The sequence below is a fragment of the Echinops telfairi genome, unplaced genomic scaffold, assembly GCF_000313985.2.
Source record: "Echinops telfairi isolate 266 unplaced genomic scaffold, ASM31398v2 ScPeMD7_8;HRSCAF=38, whole genome shotgun sequence".
Classification (NCBI taxonomy): Eukaryota; Metazoa; Chordata; class Mammalia; order Afrosoricida; family Tenrecidae; genus Echinops; species Echinops telfairi.
The window spans coordinates 8,985,233-8,998,894 of NW_022103905.1; the positions used below are offsets into that span (position 1 = coordinate 8,985,233).

Here is a 13,662-nt window from a genome sequence, read left to right on the forward strand (position 1 = left end):
AGATTAGAACTTCTGATCTGGAGGTTAGCAGACCTAGTACCCACTACACTCCCAGGATTCCCGCCTGCTAAAAAGTATATGTTTAAAAAACGGGGTGAGGGAGATATACACATATCTGCTTATTTATGCAAAGACTATGCCTTTTTTTTTTTTTGCTGGGTATAGTGTACTTTATTGATGGTGCATGACAAGGTCGAGTTCTCTAAGCCCCTCCCCTTCCTTCAGGGGATCTGAATGGAATATTCTCCGTGTGTTGGGGGATTGAATTAGGGGCAAAGACTCCTCAGCAGCTGAGGGCCTCTCTTCCTCTAGTGCTATTGCTGGGGCTGGTGGTCCAGGGGAGCTCTTACTCCTTGGAGAAGACTATGCTTATTTTTAAAAGAAATTTCAAGGAATCTGCAATATCAGTTGTGTCTAGGAAGAGTAAGTTGGTATTTATGGAACAATGAAGAGAAGAAGATTTACAACTTCTGTTATCTCATAAAGCTTTAATCAGGTAAATGAATGACCTAATCACATAAAATTAATTAGAAAATCCAACGAGTATATAAAGTACCACCATATTTTTACGAAAAATAGTATGGTACTTCTTCCAGTAGCATTCTAAGGTGATCTGCCAAAATGGTTCACTACACATTAGACTCAGAGAACCCCACAAAATCACACAAATCAAGAGGGCCAAATCTCCAGGTTCATTTTAAGAACATCTAGGAAACTTCCCATGACATCAAGGGTATGTATATACAGAAAGCCACCAAGTGTCTGAAAGACCTCACTTTGCAGAAGGAGTGAGTGCCCTTCCAAAGTTACAATGGTGGAGTTGGGTGCCCAGGCCAAATAGTGGGGTTGGACCCTGGGTCGGTGGCCCTAAAGAGTACTGATTTTTTGTTGCACATATTTAAAAATGCAGATAGCGAGGCTGAACTTAAGGGTTTAGATGTGGATTCTGTGGTCATTGAGCACATCCAGGTGAACGAAGCCCCCAAGATGCACCGCCAGACTGACAGAGCTGCTGGTCACATCAACCCATCCATGAGCTCCCCTACCACACAGAAATGAGCCTTCACGAAAAGGAACAAATTGTCCCTAAACCAGAAGAGGAGGTTGTGCAGAAGGAAAAGATCTCCCAGAAGAAAACTAAAACGTATGGCTTGGGAGTAAATTAAGCTTAAAATAAAAGTTAAAAACAAAAACAAAACACAAAAAACAACTATGGTAGTACACTTGGTTTTCACAAACTTCACAACCTCCTCATGAGTGAGTTTCCCATGTGTGCTATGCATGTTATTCCATGTGCACATGATTTATGTGAGCTCGTCATAGGTGGAAAAATATAGTAACCTTTTGTTGATATATGTAACAAATGTATAGTTAAGGCAGAGGATACTTAATACAATTTCTACATACCATATACAAACTTATATTGCTTCTATTGAAAAAATGAAATTAATAAAACTGTAGAAAAATAAGCTCATTGATGATATACTTAGTTTTTAATAAACTAAAACAATTTTCTCTCAATGAAAAAAAGTCTTAGAACTTAACTAGCACACAGAACTAAGGAGACCTAAATTCGAACCTTATTTTATGAAATAACAGCCATGCGACCTTGGATATGACTTTTATCCTTTCTGATTAAAAAATATAATTTGATGCTGAATAAAAACATTTTTATTAAACAGATTAAAATTAAAATTATCTTTTAAAAATAAACCAGATTTCGGAGTTTTGAAGATAAACTTTTTAAGTTTATCTATCTGAATTACAAAACTAATCAAATACATTTACATAAATTATCCCTAGAAAATTAGGGATGTTAAGGAAAAAAAGACACAAAAAATGTTGTCAATAGTAATCAAGTAAATGTAGATTTAAAAATTTTTAAACTCAAATGACTTAATATTTTCAGTTTATTAGGTATTATTTTCTATTTGTCATCTTTTCTTGAAGATGATGGATGTTAACCTAGTCAGTATTGAGTAAAGCAAAAATTCTCACTCACTGTTGTTAACTTACACTGTTTCAATCCTTTTGGAAAGCTTTTGTGGCATTACTTATACTAAGGAAAGGACATTAAATAAACAAAAAGTTTCATCCACAAGAATCTTCATTATGAGGTAATCAAGCGGCCATCAAGCTCAGAAACAACAAAGTCCACATGGAAGAAGCACACCAGCCTATGCAACCACGAGGTGTCGAAGGGATCAGGTATAACGCATCATTAGAACAAAAAATCTTACCATAGTGAATGATGGGGGGAGTGTAGAGTGGAGACCCAAAGCCCATTAGTAGGCCACTGGAGATCCCCTTGCAGAGGGGTCTCGGGGAGGAGATGAGTCAGTCAAGGTGCGATGTACAACGATGAAAAATACAACTTTCCTCTAGTTCCTAAATGTTTCCTCCCCGCTCCCACTACCACGACTCGAATTCGACCTTACAAGTCTGGCTAGACCAGAGGATGTACACTGGTACAGATAGGAACTGAAAATCCAGGGAATCCAGGGTGGATGAGCCCTACAGGACCAGTGGTGTGAAACAAGGAGGGTAGAGGGAGAGTGGGTAGGAAAGAGGGAACCGATTACTTGGAACTATATATGACCTCCTCCCTGGGAGACGGACAACCGAAAAGTGGGTGAAGGGAGACGTCGGACAGGGCAAGATATGACAAAATAACAATTTATAAACTATCAAGGGCTCATGAGGGAGCGGGGAGTGGGGAGGGATGGGAAAAATGAGGACCTAATGCCGGGGGTTTAAATGGAGAGGAAATGTTTTGAGAATGATGAGGGCAATGAATGTACAAATGCGCTTTACACAATTGATGTGTGTATGGATTGTGGTAAGAGTTGTATGAGCCCCTAATAAAATGATTAAAAAAGAAAAATTGAAAACAAAACAAAAAAAAGAATCTTCATTATGGCCAAATTTTAATTCTATTAATAGTTAAAAATTGAAAGCTGAATTGCTTATAGTGGAACGTTTATGTAAAACTTTAAATATATAAATGGTTAAATATATCATAACCATATTAACTACCATTTTTAGAAAATATCTGTAATACAGTAAAATATAAGTACAATAATATTTTACAGAAAAGTAGTATGACATTTTACATATAAATGATCTGTAACAATAACATTGGGGACTAAAGAAATAAAAAATAACATCTCTCAAAATGCTATTAATGATAACTGTTTTGAGGTGTGAAGGCTCCCTGGTGGAACTGTGGGCTGAGCAAAGTTGACAGTTCAAACCTGCAAGTTGGTCCTTGAGAAAAAGATGAAGATTATCTGTTCCTGTAAGGGTCCCCATGAGTCAGAACAAACTCAGTGCTAGGGAGTTTGTTTTGGGGGTTGAGTTTGAGGTGCTGAAATTCTCAGTACTGGTCAATTTTCTACTTCGCAACGCTTTGTAAAATGCATCTGGTTTATTAATTACTCTTACAATGGAAATGTGAGATATTAGCTAATTTACAAGGAGCGCAGTAGGTTAAGTCTTGATCAGCTGAACCCAGGAGTCACCCCAAGGGAGAAAGATGAGGCTTTCTGGTCTCATAAAGATTCACAGTCTAGGAAACCCAAAGGGGTAGTTCTATTTTGTCCTGTTAGGGTCTCTACAACGACCCGATGGTAGTGACATGGTTTAGCTGGGAGCTAATTTTTACAAAATCTATTTAGTAAGTTCTTATAAGAACCACATATTAAATGGAAAGGAAAGTTGCAGAGAAGGTAAGAGGAATGGGCAAAGGTTTGACAGATGAGAAAGGCAAAAAGATCCAAAAACCTGGCAAATCCTTAGTCAAATAGTTTTTCCTCAGTGGCTATAGTGAGGGGTTTGTAAACTATGAATTAATTCTACCATGGATTTGTCTTTTTAAGCTTTTTCCATTTTCAAGCCTCAGAAGAACAATCAAGCGTTAGTTAAAAAAAAAGTTTTTTTAAATGAGTACCATAAGAAGTAGACTTTTGCTTGTTTTATAAGTTAATTTTATTTATTTTCTATTGTCAAAGCATTTTTGAAGACCAAAAAGGTAATCATAGAAGCTTATGGTCTCTGATAGTGGATTTTTTCCATTAAATGCTGATCTACATATTGGCAAGCAAGTAACTTAAAAACATGAATTATTCTGTCAACAAAGACTGCCCAGGTCTGCCCACACTGGCACTCCTCCACCCAGGACTAAGGGGCCCTGAGGTTAACCCGGCGGCCCTCCTGTACCCCTGCCCTCCTCGATGTGGCAGTCAGATGTTTTGGTTGTGTGCCTAAGTATAATTCTCCTCTGGAAAAATAAATAAAAAACAAGAACTATTAAGTTCAGATCGGTTTCTTCAGCATGAACCATGTTTTAAGGACATGCTCAAAAACTGAGATGCAAAAAGCTTTCAGCTGTCACGATTAGTGAATCGGTTACAATAAATAATCTAGTTGCCATGATCTTTGTAATAAAATAGTCTGATCTGAGACTTTATAGAGATGAGGGGAGCACTTTGGAAAAGTGATTTTATGCTGCAGTGTTAATAAGAATTCCTATATTAGTTTTCTTGCTAATTATGTCTCCTATCCAATCCCAAAAGAAAACTAACTACAAATAATTTCAGTGGTTTTTGTTTTTAACAATCCTATAGGGTTTCTATGAGGGTTTCAGAATTGACTTGATGGCAGTGATTTAGGTTTTTGTTTTTTACTAATATACACCAATAATATACATCTGTGTTTCTAAAAGATCCTAGAGGAAACAAAGTATGCTTACCTGTGAGGGTCCTTGGAACTTGGTATAATATATACACATTCCCTCTTGGTCAAAGTACTTTCTATCCAGGGTTTCTGGGACTAAAACAAAACATAATTTTAAAGAATAGCTTATAAATTAACACATTATTACAAGCATGAAATAATTTCAAGGTAAGTGCATATATGGAAATGCTTCTTTAATGTTTCTAATTCATTAAACAATTATTATTTACCATACACTTAGAGATGACAGTACAACTAAGACAGAATCATTATTCTATTTACGTCTTGTGTTTCAGATTATGCAATCAACAGAGCTGTATGGATACTGCTTCAGAAAGAGCAGAAAGAAGCTAATTCTGAAATTCCCATTATAAGCTTAAAACCTTGCATGTGGACTATTCAAATAACAAAAATGTCAGATTTAATAAACAACAACAAAAACCCTAGCGTTGTTGGGTTACCATTGAACTGCTAAGTGGTTCAATCCATCAGCACCTCCACTGAGATTGTTTGCTCCGGTAAAGACTAACAGCCTCAGAAACCCTATATAGCAGTGGGTTTCAACCTTCCTAATGCTGGGACACTTTAATACAGTTCTCCTCAGGTTGTGGTGACCCCCCCAACAAAATTATTTTCATTGCTACTTCATAACTGTAATTTTGCTACGGTTATGAATTGGGTCATTTGACCCCCAAAGGGATCACGACCCACAGGTTGAGAATCGCTGCTATATAGGGTCACTGTAAATCAGAATTGCCTCAAAGGCTGTGGGTATATGCCATTTCTAAGATAAATAGAACATGGGATGGTTGAAAGTAAAAGGACAGAAAAAGATACCAAACAAATTCTAATAAGATTGTATACGCAGGGAAAAGTTACTCTAAACTTCAATAAGGTTGGGCGAGTTATTGCATCATTCTGAGGGGGCTTAGAATATTTGTGGGGAAATGGAATTAAAAGATAATAAAATGTTTTACATAAACTTTGAAAAAACTTTTAATTGTAATTTAGGTGATGGTTTATGGGGCAGATCTATCAGTTTTTCATTCACTAATTAATGCATTTTGTTTCAAGTATCATTGCAGTTCCCTATTATCCCCTAACCCTACCCCACCCCCACTCCTGTAACTGTTTCCATTCCTCCTCCTTTCCTAACCGTTTCCTTTGTCCTTTTGATCTTAAACGGTTCATTATTCTAACATGGAAGCCTCCTCTTTGATCCACCAATATGTTGTAATAATTTTAAATTAACTGAATAAAATATCTCAAAATATATAAAGCAAAAGATAGGGAGGATTAGAGAAATCTAGTATCACAGGAGAAGATTAACACGTTTTACTCTAGCATTGTACAGTAAATCAAACAAGAAACTATCAAGAAAATGATTTATAAGATTTGAACAATATATATAATGAGTTTGACTTAATGAACACATGTTGATTTCTGCATGTAACTACAATATTAATTTGTGGTAGTTACATAATTTCATGTAAACTTGATATAAGGGGTGGAGTTTAGCCTGTCAATCAGGTCACAGCTTAATGATGCCTCCTGGTGGGCGTGGCCTTCTCAAGGATTCTGGGAAATTCCCTTCTCCCTAGAGGAGGGGGCCACACTCTTTACCTTGGTCTTATGTGTGGACAAGACATGTGAAGCTATGCTGAGACCTGAGCAAGCCATGGGGTGGGCACCTGTAGAGACAGCCCTGTGATACTTCTACTGCCATTGGATCCACAATAGTTTTCACCCACTGGCCTATGATCTTCCTGTATTTGGTAACATTGTATGCGCTGTGTGAGTCTGAAGAGGAATTTATGGACTAGTATGGATATATGAGCTAATATCCGACTTAGGGACTTGATCTGGACTGAGCTGGGATGTTTTCTCAATATACAATTGCTCTTTGATATACAGCTCTTTCTTACACACACGTCCCTGGATTTGTTTCTATAGTCAACCCAGTCTAACACATCATTCTTTTCAAATATGGGACACATGATGATAGAACCTACAAGAACCCAAAAGAGGGGACCCTTCCCCTAGAGTTGACACCCTGAATTCAGACTTCAATCCATTCACCCACTGTGGTTATGTCTGTTTTAGGAGACTAAGACGAGAGGATAAACCCAAAGGAAAGCAATAAAGGTAAAAGCAAAAACCAAAATCCACTAAGAAAAACAATGCTTTGGCTTTTACAAAGACTGGCAAAACAGGTAACCTCTACCAAAAATACACAAGGAAAACAACAGAGAAAGTACAAACAAAAGCAAAAAGATAACACAATTTAAAGATGCAATAAAAAATAAAGTAGCAGAACATATTAACAACTCAATGCAAAAAAAAAAATCAGAAGTGTAGGTGAAATAGGCCAAGCCTAGTAGAGTATGAGGGTTCAGAAGGGGGAAATGTGCTACCCAACAAAACTAAGAGGAGCAGGAGAAAGGAGAAATGGGGAAATTTGGGAAACGTGGTGAGAGATATAAAATGATTATATTTTCTTTCAACCATTCAGGAGTTCTAAGGTCATTCAAAACAGGAACAGGAAAAAGTCTATTCAAGGAGATGAGTATTCTATTTTTATACAAAGAACATGTTACATGATTTCTAAACAAATCAGGCAATTCCCTAGTGTGTTCTTTCTTAGAAACACTGAGTGCTAAATGTGTGCTTATGTTTCTGGCATGAGCATATTATATGCAAAAACAGGATACAGTAGATTGAAAAATGTCAAGTTCCATCCTCCTACCCAATATGCATACGTACATACATTACTAGGTCTGTACAAAAAATGAAACTCATGATATATCACAATAAACCTGTTTTAAAGGGGAGAAAGGGGGTTGGGTTTAGAGACAAGTAACAATAGAATGAGGAAGTGTAACATATGTCTGTTTATTGGCCCAACTGAGAAAATCTTTGCTAAGGATACTCCTAGGAAAGGTAGATGGTAAGATCTTGTACATCCTTCAGACATGTTATCAGGAGGGACCAGTTCCTGGAGAATGAATCAAGTCAAGTGCAGGGATCAGTAATGAGAGGAAGACAGAAATTCAATAAACGGAACACAGTGGCTGCAACAATGTGCTTAACCACAGCAACAATTGTGAGGATGGCACCTGGCTCGGTAATGTTGTTTTGTTTGAGCTATGAGTTGGAACTGACTCCAGGGTACCTAATGAGAACAGGATATATTTGAGCATACTTCCAGAAGAGGGATAAAATGTTAGAGGCACTGTTTAAGGTGATGTCAAGAACAACTGATGAAAATCATCAACCCACAGATTTCAAAAATTCAATTCCCAATTGAGATTTTTAAGGAACTCACATAGATTTGTGAACTTCACAAAATCAGGATAAAAGAAACAAGATGGCTTATAAAAGATGTCATGGCACAGGTTATTTGGTTTTATTAGTGTTGCTTTAGTGCCTAAAATCAAAGGAACCCCCGACAAAGCCCCAGTTTCATCCCAAGTCTTAAAATAGTCCTAATGCTATCTGGACTATCTCACATTCACTTTCTGACCACCAAACCTTCAAGGTGAAGTTACAATGTGACAGAGACGAGCAGTAGCTCTGAGTAATCTCCTTGGTAGTCAGAGAAGGCAAGAATGAGCAGGTTGCCCAGGAGTAAGATAGACAGATGAAGCACAAACATAAATCAAGAATAGGAAAGGTCGACTACCGGAAGTCCCCCCTCCCCTCCCCAAGACAAAGACAAGGAAGTATGAGGCAGCTTATCTATCCTTTGTCTTCCCCAATTCTGATGTCATAGATCAACAAAAGATTCCTGACTATATTTAGCTTATCTTTTGAAGTAACCAAACAACTACCAACTCTGTATATAAACTGCCAACCCTGTATTCTCTTTGGACTTGGTCAGACATACCACAGATGCCGAATTTTGTTTTTCCTCACTGTTAGAACTTTGTGAAGATTTCCCCTAGGACAGTGTTCAATGCTTCAAATCTATTCTTGAGATTGCCACTACAGATTCAGGTGGGAAATATACGCAACACTTATTTGCACTTTTGTGGGCTTGACTGAATTTTCTTGAGCTTGCCTCTGAACAATTAATGCTCCAGTTCACAGGAGGCCTTGTTCTGATTAACGGATGTTACTGTGCTTCTCCTTGTCTCTTTCCAAAGATGTTGCAGATTAGATTCCTGTGTATTCCATCTAGTGAAGCCTACGTGTACAGTCACAGTTTATATTGTTGAAAAGAGGAATACAGTATTCAACAAACAGTGTGGTAGTTATATAATCTCGTGTCAATTTGAGGATTAAGAGTGTAGGGGTGGAGTCTACGCTGTCAATCAGGTCATAGCCAATGAGGCCTGCGTGTGGGAATGGTCTTCTCCTGAGGATTCTAGGAACTTCTTGGAGGCAAGAGACAGGCGCTCTCTCTGCTCACTCCCTTCCAGACATCCCTGTTGAGAAGACACATGGATAGGCTGACGGGAACCAGAGCCTCAGAGATGAAGGAACCACGTGGAGACCCCTGTCAGTGCTGAGATGCCTCTACTGCCACTGGATCCACAAGACTTCCCACCCACTGGCCTGTGATCCTCCTGCATTCGGCATCATTTCATGTGTTTCTTGAGTCAGAAGAGGACTTTATAGATTGGTATCAGACATATGGGCTAATATAAGACTTATGGACTTGATGTGGACTGGACTGGGATGTTTTCTCAATATTCAATTGCTCCTATATATAAAGCTCTTTCTTATACACATGAGTGTTTTGGGGTTTGTTTCTCTAGTCTACCCATACTAACACAAACAGGAACTTGCTACTGCATAGTTCTATCTCGTAATCTCCAGTATTGTTTGTCACCAAGGACACATTTTCCAAACTGATCCTTCATAATTTCCAACTTTCACATTCTCTTCACCAGCAATTATAAATGTATCTTGACTGTGTATTTGATGAACTTCAGAACACAGAAGCTGTTAAAAATTCTTTTATTTCTTTGGCATTAGTGGTTGTAGTAAAAATCAGAATGATAGCCATATTAACTGGTCTTTTAAAAAAATCATTTTACTGGGGGTTCGTACAACTCTTATCACAATCCATACATCCATCCATTGTGTCAAGCACATTTGTACCTTTGTTGCCATCATCATTCTCAAAACATTTTCTTTCTACTTGAGCCTTTGGTATCAGCTCATTTTCCCCCCTCCCTCCCCCACCCTCCTTTCCTCACGAACCCTTGATAATTTAATGTGACACTGTCTCCCTTCACCAACTTTTCTGTTGTTCGTCCCCCCCGGGGTGGGGAGGGGCTGTTATATGTCGGTCATTGTGATCGGTTTTCCCTACCTCCCCACACCTTACCCCTACCCTCCTGGTATTGCTGCTCTCAATATTGATCCTGAGGGGTTTATCTGTCCTGGATTCCCTGTGTTATGAGCTCTGATTTGTAGCAGTGTACATGCTCTGGTCTAGCCGGATTTGTAAGGTAGAATTGGGAGGAAGCATTAAAGATCTAGAGGAAAGTGTATGTTTTATAGGTGCTATACTGCACCCTGACTGGCTCATCTCTTCCTTGTGACCCTTCTGAAAGAGGATGTCTAATTTGCTAAAGATGGATTTTGAGTCTCCAATCTGTGCTCCCCCTCACTCAAAATTATATGATTTTTTTTGTTCTGGGTCTTTGATGCCTGATACCTGATCCCATCAACACCTCATGATCACACAGTCTGGTGTGCTTCTTCCATGTGGGTTTTGTTTCTTCTTAGCTAGATGGGCGCTTGTTTATCTTCAAGCCTTTAAGATCCCAGATGCTATATCTTTTGATAGCCAGGCACCATCCACTTTCTTCACCACATTTGCTTATGCACCTATTTTGTCTTCAGTGATTGTGTTGGGAAGGTGAGTATGATGGAATGCCGAGTTATTAGAACAAAGTATTCTTGCATTGAAGGAGTACTTGAATAGAGGCCCAATGTCCGTCTGCTACCTTAATACTTAACATATAAATATATGTACATAGATCTATTTCCCTATCATATATACAAATATATTTACATATGTACATGCCTGTATTTAGACCCCTATAAACGTTCTTTGCCTCGTAGTTTCTTCCTCTGTTTCCTTTTGTCCCACTATTATGTTTGACCTCCATTCGGCTTTCATTTATTCCTCTTGGCTACTGTGGTAGTTACATACCATATATAAGCCGGGTTTTTCAGCACATTTTTAATGCAGTTTGTGTGGTAAAATTAGGTGCCTTGGCTGATATTCGGATCAGCTTATACTCGAGTATATACAGTAATCTTGTGTCAATTTGGGACTTGAGAGGATTAAGAGTGAAGGGGTGGAGTCTAGTCTGTCAATCGGATCATAGCCAATGAGGTCTCTGTGTGGGCATGGCTTTCTCCTGAGAATTCTGGGAAATCTGATTTTGCCTCCTTTGAGGCGGGAGAGACTCTCGGCTTACTCCCTTGGATACACTCTACTGACAAGACACATGCACTATGCTGATAGACCCTGTGCCCTGGGAACTGGAAAAGCCACTTGGAGACCCCTGCCAGCGCTGCGATGTGTACAACGCCACTGGATCCAAAGACTTTCTACCCACTGGCCTGTGATCATCCTGCATTCAGCGCCATTGCATGAGTTTCATTGAGTCTGTAAAGGACTTTATAGATTGGTATTGGACATATGGGCTAATATCAGACTTACAGACTTGGACTGGACTGGGATGTTTCCCCAGTATTCAATTACTCTTGTATATAAACCTCTTTCTTATACATGAGTTTCTATGGATTTGTTTCTCTAGTCTACCTGGACTAACAGCTACATTGCACTTGATCAAGTCCCACCAGGCATCCAATGCCATCCTCGCCATTGATTTTAGATCACTTGTCCCTGGGTTTGTTGACAGCCCCCTTCCTTTACCCTGCCTCCCCCTCTCCTGTGTCCCCCTGGAAATGCCGGTCTCTCTTGTTTTCCCCCTCTGGATAGTTTATCCTGCCTATTTTATCTATACAGATATGCAAAAACAATAAACACAAAAACAAAACAAAGCCAAACACAACAACAAAGAAAAGCCTATAAATACGTCCAGGTCTGTTTGTTGATTGAAATAGTCCTTTTAACATTAAATGCGATGCTGCTATTCAATGGCATCTAACATGAATTGGAATCCACTTGATGGTAATCCTTTTTTAAATTAATGATAACATGAATCCTATGAAGTGGGTACTTGTTTTTGCTGAGGATGAACAGATGTCAACGTGGCAGCAAAAGTTCCAGACCATATACATGAATAGCAGGTTACACCATAGTGAACTGTGGCTATGTATTGAGAAGTCACTTGTGATTAAGATGATGAAGCCTATTTACACTAGGGAACAGTGCATCCAGCAGCTGCCTGACCATAACTCATTGAACTTGTGAAGAAGCTGTTCTCCTAGTACTAAATAGTATTCTAGAAGCAGCTGGAAGACAGCACTGGGACTATTTCTGGAAATGATGAGCTCTGACATCCTGAGCAATCCAGCAAGAACTTGACTAGAAGGATTGAGTATGGGCAGTTCGTTGAGAAGGCTAATTGGTAGCAGAGTTCTAAGTTGTGGGATAGTGGCCATTAAGTTAACTGAAGGTGATGCTGGCTAGTAGGAATTGATGATCCTCAAGGCATTTTAATAGCAATTAAACTATAAAATTTAACTATGAAAAGTAACTATAAAACCTAAACTTAATTGAGCAACATCTAGTGTTTGAGTGCATATATCTCCTTTTTGCTCCCAAAATATTTGGCCTTTTCCATTAACTATTAATCTAAAGAGCAGCTCTTCTTACACACCCTTGTCACCTTTAGTACTTTTGTTAATGTATTTTCTTTTAAAAATTATTACTGGAATAATCTTTTATTCACATTTTGTCTTATTCACATTTTGTAGTGGCTTAAAGATCAGGAAGAGAAAAGCAAGTTCAAAATGATATTTACAACTCATACGATCAAGTTAGAGCAAATATTCTAATAAGTTATGAGGTAAAAATTACAATCATAACACATGTCTATCCAGAATCAGAACTAGAGATTCTTTTCCTGTAGATGGGTAACCATAAATCAAATGTCAGATTTTATTCATTTTTAAAAATTTAATAAATCATTTTATTGGGGGCTCTTACATACAACAATCCATACATCCATTATATCAAGCAGATATGTATAATTGTTGACCTCAACAATTTCTAAGCATTATCTTTCTTCTTGAGCTCTTTAATATCAGCTCCTCTTTCTTTGTTTTTCCCAAATGCCAAATTTTACCATGAAAGAATTTTCAGAAAACTAGCACTGTTTGGAAATGCTTTTCATAAGCTGCCAGTGGTGTCCCGATATAAGCAACAGACATCTCCCCCAGACAGAATGTAAATTTTAAGCAATAACATTAAAGTTACAGATTAAAAACTGGAGGATAGTTCTATTAAATTATTAACAGATTGATTAGATGATATAATTCTTTTCTTGCATCTAAACAATTTACAGGTAAACTTAAATGGCCTGCAAGATTCACTAATCTGAAAGTTAAGTTGCAAAGAAAGACACACACACAGGAAAAAATAATAATATATAACACAAAAAAGTATGAGGAAATAAATTATTGTGATCTTTTCAGGAAACTGCTTACCAGTTTTTGATGGTATGAGATTTCCATGGTAAAAGTATCTAGCGTAATCTTAAGAATGTATGTGGCTTCCTTAAACACAACACTTACATGTGGATGCATGTGCAGATGAGTGTATACTTTTGTACCACTGCATAAATCTAGCCCTCCAGTATTTACTGCTTTTTATCTGTAAAATGGAGACATAGTTTTGAAAATTACTTCCCAGGAATACTTAAGTAGACGGCACTCATTCCAAGTAGAAAAAAATGGTAAACTATTCAGACTAACTCCTGATCTAAGAGCCTTTGT

The 13,662-nt window shown here is 38.0% G+C and overlaps 1 protein-coding gene across 1 annotated transcript in view; it reads right to left on the minus strand.

Annotated features, from left to right (window-relative positions):
• TRPM7 (transient receptor potential cation channel subfamily M member 7) overlaps positions 1-13,662 on the minus strand; it is a 119,669-nt gene that overhangs the window by 84,737 nt on the left and 21,270 nt on the right. Inside the window, exon 2 of the mRNA XM_013006334.2 lies at positions 4,751-4,830. Within this exon, the coding sequence (XP_012861788.1) occupies positions 4,751-4,830 (80 nt within the window). The remainder of the gene's footprint in view (positions 1-4,750; positions 4,831-13,662) is intronic.